An 8085-nucleotide genomic window follows, 5' to 3' on the forward strand; every position below is an offset into this window, starting at 1 on the left:
ATACAATTTAGGAAAAATTATCGGGGGCGATCCTATATAATTTTAAAATTTTTGGACGAAAAATCGGAACTTGTACACTTCTAACCGAAATATTGGGGTGGGCGGGTGCACCCCCGGGCACCCACAATGCTTCGCCTCTGCTCATAATAGGCAAGCAATTGAAAGTGCGTTCTAAGAAAGTTTGCCATTAAGATAATAATCTAGAAGTCAAGATAAAGGTTAACCCTATCTTCGTGTCCAGTTCAAAGTAATATGATTGCAACTTTGTTTTGGCATGCTAGAGTTTATGTTGGATTAAGAAATTCAACGGTAAAATAAGTAAAGACACAATTGAGACCTCTATATGCATATGTACTGATAGTTTTGGCTTGGTTGACCACATCAACAATTCTACTACCCTCCAAACTTCAGGATATTCTCATTCCAAGAGTTCATTACTCTCTCTCTTCACTCTATCCACTCATGAATATAAGCTCATGTCACAATATGTTATGATATATCGAAAGATCAATCCCCGAATCGTCTTATCAAGCACCCAAATCGCCTTACCCTCTTGTTTATTGGGTTTGGCTAGAAGGTCCAAGATCATTTATATATAATCATGGGAAAGTTATTTGCAATGCACACTTCATCATCAGAAAACATGTGGATAGGAGGAGCAATAGTATTGGTTATTGTTCTCACCATCATATTTTGGAAATTCGCCTTTTATGTAGACTTCAAAGCAAAAGCAAGATCTTTGTTTAAAGCACAAGGTGACGATGATCAGAAGGACACAGGGTTATCTTCATTGTCTACTACTAAGAGTATTAGGACTTATACACTAGATGAAATCAAGGTGGCGACAAGGGATTTCCGAATTCGGATAGGCGTTGGAGCCACATCGTATGTTTATCTAGCTGATCTTGGGGATGGCAGGTTTGGCGCGGTGAAGAGGGTGATGGAGGAGAGGGGTGGTTCCCAGAAGATGTTTCTTGATGAAGTCTCCATCTTGCTTAGGATTTGTCACCCTAACTTGGTTGGCTTGTTAGGTTTTTGCCTAGACAAAGGTAACTTCAATCGTGATTTGAGTTGATAAACTTCTTGATCATATTGACCTTAGTTTTAAAAAATAAAAGCAATATATTAATTTTGGTATTGGGGAATTAAACCTTAGCTAAATATAATGGGCATTTTTATAATAAACAATTTCTTGAAAATACAATGCCATTTTGGATAACTCGTCTTCAAAACTAATTAAAAGATCTATTAAATTCACGATTTTATTGTCTGAAACGTGAAAGCCTTGAAAAATGTTCGGCTTCACAGGATTCTGAAATGATGTAAACTAATGATCAATCATATTATATATCATAAAATATTTATAAGTATCTTAAACAAATAATTTAAAATTTTATAATTTGTATGTATATTATAACCTTTTATAAAAGGATCGTTACACGTATGCTATTTTATCTTTGTTACAAACGGATATTCCTAGTTTTGTATCCCCCGTATTGCCCTAGGTTTATATTTATCTTCTTGAGAACCAAGCATTCTTTTTCATTGGCCAACTTGACACATCAATCAATTTCATATAATATTTTTTTTTTCTAATTAAGGAGGCAATCATCCCCCATTTAAAAAAAATTAATAATCCCAACTTTGATCGTTTGGCCCATTAAATATTAATAATCCTAACTTTGACCTTTTGGTCGGTATTTGTTTTAACTCATCAAATGCTTACAGATAGTCCTAACTTTGAACGTATTTTTTTCTAGCGATCTCATAGCAAGAATAAATGGAATCAAAAAACTAACAGAGTTAACTATCAGTTAGTATGGGATCGTTAGAGTATCATACGTACAAAGTTGGGACTGTCTAGCTATGTACATTTCCTAAGTTGGGATTGAAATTTGCCAATAGGTCAAAATTGAGATTACTAATATCCAATTTTCCTTTAATATTGAAATTTTTTAAACAATGACAACCCCATTGTCAATTAGGTATTAAATATTAGTTCTAAAAAACAAACAGAAATAAATATTAATCTTTAATTTATGGAATAATAAATTTTAAAAATCCTAACTATTTGTCATTATTAGTCAGTAACAATCCCAATTACAAAAATAACTACTAGTGAATCTTTAACCTATTGTCTACAAACAGGCATTTTTCAACTGAGGTCTAACCCAATTAGTTTTTTTAGTGACGTGGATGGTGACGTGACATAGACCTTTTTTTATCTGATAAGGTGGCGGCTTATATGGCACCACCTCCACCTCCACCTCACCCCACTAACACCACCATCCACCTCCTTCGGTGTCTTTTTTCTAGTCAAACGAAGCAACAAGACCACGACTTGAGTGTCACCATTGACGGGCTGCAAAATTCAAATGAATGGTGGGGTGTAGGTTTGCAAATATTCAAATCGGGGTCTCAGGTGGTGATGGTTGATGGCAATGGAGGTGGGTGGTGGCGGCTTATGGTGGTGGATGATGATGGCTGATGGCGGTGGGGGTGGGTGGTGGCGACTGATGGTGGTGTTGGTGATGGCTGATGGTGATGGTGATGGAGGTGGCGGCTGGTGGTGGTGGTGGAGGTGGGTGTGGCGGTTGATGGTGGTGGGTGGTGATGGCTGATGGCGGTGGCGGCCTGTGGTGATGGTGGTGGTAATAGTAGTAGTGGTGGTGGTGGTTTTAGTGGTAGGGGTGAGGTGGAGGTGGAGGTCAAGTGGTGCCACATAAGTAACCATTTCATTAGATAACAAAGGTCTATACCACGTTATGAAAAAATAACAGAGTTAGATCTCAGTTAAAAAATGTCTATTTGTGGGCAATAGGTTAATAGGTGAGATCATCGATGGTTATTTTTGTAGTTTGGACTATTACCGACAAATAACAATTAGGTAGGATATTAAAATCTATTATTCCTTTCTTTATTATATACATATATATTAATTTAATTATATTTTAAAAGCACAAAATCACTAACTAATTGAAATTTGTATCACAAGCATGTAATTTGAATGTTATGTATAAGACAAAGTGCACAAGTATCCTTCCAAATACAAGTTTTAATTGGCAATTTCAAGGAACATGCCTTTATAGCCTAGTGGCATTTTGGTAGTGGGATAAGGTTTTAAGACCAATAGATCATGGGTTCAATTCCCACAAAGGGGGGTTTTCCCATATTTATTGGCTTTCCTCCTGAATTGGTGTATAGGCATTATGCCTAGTGGAGATGGATATGATCAGGTGGTTCCGCTGGTGGCACGATGATATTCCAGTGGTCCGTCAGTGATCCAAATTTGCCGTTAAAAAAAAATATTGGCAATTTCAAGTATCTTTTTTATTTCCGCGTTTATAATCACTAGAAAATAATAATACTGTTTCTATTAGTATTGTATTCTTCCTCCTCTATCAACAATTTAATTTTTATTTCCGATTTATAATCACTAGAAAATACTAATACTATTTCTATTTGTATTGTATTCCTCCTACTCCATTTAATGCTGGATTATTTTGTTTTTATATGGTAACAGGTGAACAGCTTCTTCTACTAGAATACATACCTAACAAGAGCCTCTATGATAGACTACACACCCACAAAGGCAAGTCTTCTGGATATCTCTCATGGTCCAGTCGTTTAAGCATTGCGCTAGACATCGCCTACGCCCTGGACTACCTCCACTCAGTTGCAGACCCTCCGGTCATTCATAGAGATGTCAAGTCATCCAACATCCTCCTCGATAATGACGATCATGCAAAACTTGCAGACTTTGGCCTATGCAAATTAGGACATGATGCTTTCACTGCTCAAACACCAACAATCATAAAGGGCTCCTTAGGCTATGTTGATACAAATTACCTCAACACGGGTCTAGTATCCCCTAAAAGTGATGTATATAGCTTTGGTGTTTTATTGCTTGAGCTTATAACCGGGATGAAGTCATTGCAAGGCTCAATAACGCTAGCTGAGTTGACGAATGATTGTCGAAAACATCAGGATGTGGATGTTATGATGGGTATGTTGGATCCAAAGCTAAATGGTCAAGTGGATGTGGAACAACTTAGAGTTCTAGTCCATGTCGCCAACATGGCACTACTAGAAAACTCGATTGCAAGACCAACTATGGCAGAAATCGCGTATCAGATATCGAGTTGTATGGAGCATTCACCTGAAAGCGCTTTGCCTGTATGATTAGTTTGTATATTTGGTAGTAAGTATATATTTTGTTAAATCCTATTAGGTATATGAATAGTTTGTATATTTGGTAGTAAGCATATACATTGTAAAATCCTGTTAGGTACACATATATACGTAGGTGCATCACACCTACATTAACATTTTTTTCTATAACAAGAGAAGTGATGCAAAAAAAATCAATGTTTTACATCGTTTTTGCTATTTCTTTATTTTTCCTAGTATTTTTCTTGATGACAGATTCCTAAAAAGAGGTTAATAAAATTAGAGAAAGTATATATTTAAATATTCAAAATAAGTTGATAAATTTCATAGCAAAAGTTGATAACATATTAATTAAAAATTATCATGACTATTAAAATTCAACATGGTTCATTATATTATTTTCCATTGCATTGCCTTTTGTCTCAAAAAGAACAAATACATGATGATCGGTTATAACTCGTTATGACCTATCTTGATCAACCATAGGGAGCAATAATTTAATGAGAGACAAACTTGGTCAAGCAAAGTCAATATGTCACAAAGGATTGATCAAAGTCAAACTGCATCACTCATGGTCAGTCATGTTATCATTTATCACACATAACGTGACCTAATAAGGCTCATCGTGCCAAACATAAAGCTATGATAGTGGATGACTCTTAAGACCCAATATGGTCGACAAAACAAAGGTGGAAGAGACTTAGTTTGGAGACAAATAATATTATTATCTAGGGGCACCGGGTTATATTGGTGTTGGATACATACAGCATAACATAATCGTGCTCATGCATAACGATTTCTTAGAGGTTGACAAAGCAATCCACGACAGCAACATATCAAATCGTGGCGAACTTACAACAATATATTGTACCAGCCTAGATTAATGCATGCACCTAGATTGATCTAACACGTATAAGAAGCATGTCGTTCAAAACAAATTAAGGACATGGCCAATAATCAATAAAGACAATTCAACTTACATAGCTTGGATTAGAACTAGAAGATTTCTACAAAGATCAAAGTCAAGTAGTTTAGGGATATACACTACACTATTTTTCGCTTCTCTGAGTTTTTTAGTAAGAGTAAATTACAAGTTTTGTCCTTTATGTTTGTACCAAATTGCAGGCGGTGTCCTTTGCCTTTAAATTTGACGAATTTTGTCCTTAACGTTTCAAAATCATGCACGTTATGTCCTTTAACCCTAATCCGGTTAGATTTTTTGGGTAAGTATGGTCATGTCCTTGTCTTTTCATATTTTCAGGGGTTATTGTGTAAATAAATTATATACAAGAACTATTTTGTAAACATAAAATAATATTTAATTAAAGAAACCCTGCACTCTCTCTCTCTCTGGGTCTTCTCTCTCTCTCAAGAAGCTCATCCCTGTTGAAGTTATAATGTAAATAGGATGCTAAACACCCAGAAAGCAAAGCCTGTAATATGCTCACCAACACCACCACTGTTCTCCACCTCCCGCCACCACGGTTCTCCACCGCCCACCACCATTGTTTGGTGTAGGTCCCTTTTCGCGGAGGATTACGAACCTAAACCTTGTTATACTAACCCACTAGCAAGTGCGGAATCCAAGCTAGTAGGCAAACCGGAATGAAGTAAGTAGAGAAACAAACACACAAGAATTCACCGATTAACACCACTGTATTAATACGTATGAAGGTTCCAGTTACAAGCACAATGTTTACAATCAGTTTGCAAACTCTCAAAGTGTGTGTGTGAATGTTTCGGACAGAATGCTCTCTACTCTTGTCTGTCTCTCTAAGTGTGCATCTCTGTCTAAACACAACACTGCATGGGTATATATATACCCAGCCCATGATGTCTGGTCGAAGGATCCGATAGATGGTCCGAAGGATCATCTTTCGGATATAGTGCTTTCGAAGGATCAGCAAGGACCTCGAAAGATCACCTTTCGAGGTCTATCAATCGAAGCATATCTTTCGAGGTGATCGAAGGATCTGCATTATCCTTCGATCACTCATCCTTCGAGGCAGACAAACAACAAGCATATGCTAACTGTTGGCCAAGTCAATCCGGAGGATGGTTGACTTGGTCAACTTACAGACTACCAAGGACATCGTTTACATACAGACCGAATACAGACAAAGTACAGACACAAGTGCACCAACAAACTCCCCCTTGGCTGTAGCTTTGTCTTTATCTTCTATAGTTGTAGACACGTCTCGAACTTCGAGGGTCTTTGGTCTTCGAGTTCCCAAAACTTTGATGTCCTTTCAAGTCTTCATTGTCGGGGGATCTTCAAAGTCTTCACGTCTTGAAAGCAGAGAGTGTATCAACAAACTACCCGAATCATGTAGAAAGTGTGTTGACAAACTCCCCCTTAACATAAGCTCCCCCTTGGGCTGTGCTCGTGAATGACTTGATCTTTATGAAGTGAGATCCTTGTGGTGTTGATGATGGTCAGCGGCTACTCGATCATCTTCATCTTTTGAATGCCTTCTCGTCGTGTCTCCATTCCAAAGCTTGTCATCGACCATGTTCTCCTAGCCTTTAGAATCTGCACATGCAAGAAATCTAAACGCGTAATGAGAACAACTGCTTGGAACAGTTAGCATAAACAAATGACACACGAATGACCATGTCATAATCAAACACCGTCCGACAGTTTGAAAGTTTAATAAATTTGTCAATTTTAGTTTAACTTTCAAAACTTGCAAATTTCGACCGTTTATGAAGATTTAGTCAGTTCGGTTTTCAGTCAGGTTTCAGGTAACGAAGACTCGAGCTCCAACATCGTACGATCGAAAATAAAGTAGAAAGAAAATCTTTTTGGCTTTTATAAAGTTTATATTAAAACACGCCTAAAATCTTTTTGGTATTTTTGAAATTAAAAGACAACAATTTAAAAACCTTTGAGTGTTATCAAACGACATCACCGCTAATGCCGTGCTGATATGCACCAAACGACGAAACTGTTTAAAAGAAAAGCAATAAAAGTTAAGCAGTAAATAAATAAATATATACAAACATTCTTTTTGCGAGTTTCGAGGGTAAGAGAATCATATCAGTGTACGGTCATGCCAAAACACTCTTGTTGTTCAGTTAGTTAACATTAAGATAAGCATCCTATAACAATTATCGGTATTGTTGTCCACTTAAGCTCAACTTATCAGATGTAATCATGGCGAGGGGATACGTTAAGGTATGATTTATACTTACCGACCGGTGTTAATCCACATCACGACACATTCCCGTATCAAGGTATGCACGAGAGTTCATCTTACCGGTGAGTATACTGATTATCATCTGTTTGACCGTATAAATTGTGAGATACTCACTTATTTTGATTTGAAAACAAGCCCTATGTGATATAATCACTTATTGATGAGGAACTTGATTTTCATATGCATGAGGGCACAGGTGCAAGTCCGTGAACAGGTCAGTACTTCCGTACAGCAGAGAGACGAACTTGACACCCGGATAAATGTGATATTTTATCACTTATTTGATTTGGACATGTGATTGTTTATCACTTATTGAGGTCGAATGCAGTATGTATTATGTACACGTATGTATAGTATCATGGAAGATCTAGACTTGCGTCCCCGTTATTTTTCGGTAAAAGATACAACCATGATACCCAGATGATAAGCAGCATAAAGACCGAATATCTCAGAACCTCGGCAATCTATCAAACGAAATTTCGGTACTAAGACCATATGCCAATGAATGGTTCCCACCTGGTCTTCAGTCGATTAAGATTTATATCACCCTGCACACTTTAAAATGATTGTGAGCCTACCGATACATCTTATATAGAGCTGCTTATCGTTTTTCATTTAAGGTTTAAAGAGGTTTGGATAGACCACTGATGTACTATCATTTTCTCTTTTACTCGCCAGGAAACTCATTTTTTGTTTTTCTATTGTTTTTGTGTTT

The 8085-nt window shown here is 37.0% G+C and overlaps 1 protein-coding gene across 1 annotated transcript; it reads left to right on the forward strand.

Moving 5' to 3' along the window:
- Positions 1 to 408: 408 nt before the first annotated feature.
- Positions 409 to 4328, forward strand: LOC110901736 (probable leucine-rich repeat receptor-like protein kinase At5g49770). The gene is made up of 2 exons (XM_035982514.1): positions 409 to 1049; positions 3524 to 4328. Exons 1-2 carry the CDS (start codon positions 602 to 604, stop codon positions 4180 to 4182), a joined length of 1107 nt encoding a protein of 368 aa, XP_035838407.1. The 5' UTR covers positions 409 to 601; the 3' UTR covers positions 4183 to 4328.
- Positions 4329 to 8085: the final 3757 nt, after the last annotated feature.

Source organism: Helianthus annuus, chromosome 13 (assembly GCF_002127325.2).
Source record: "Helianthus annuus cultivar XRQ/B chromosome 13, HanXRQr2.0-SUNRISE, whole genome shotgun sequence".
Taxonomy (NCBI): domain Eukaryota; kingdom Viridiplantae; phylum Streptophyta; class Magnoliopsida; order Asterales; family Asteraceae; genus Helianthus; species Helianthus annuus.

Excerpts from the sequence above, each read along its gene's own strand:
- LOC110901736 (XM_035982514.1), top strand. The coding sequence starts at position 602 with ATGGGAAAGTTATTTGCAATGCACACTTCATCATCAGAAAACATGTGG. Across the intron at positions 1,050-3,523 it reads AGGTTTTTGCCTAGACAAAG|GTGAACAGCTTCTTCTACTA; the intron begins GTAACTTCAATC and ends ATATGGTAACAG.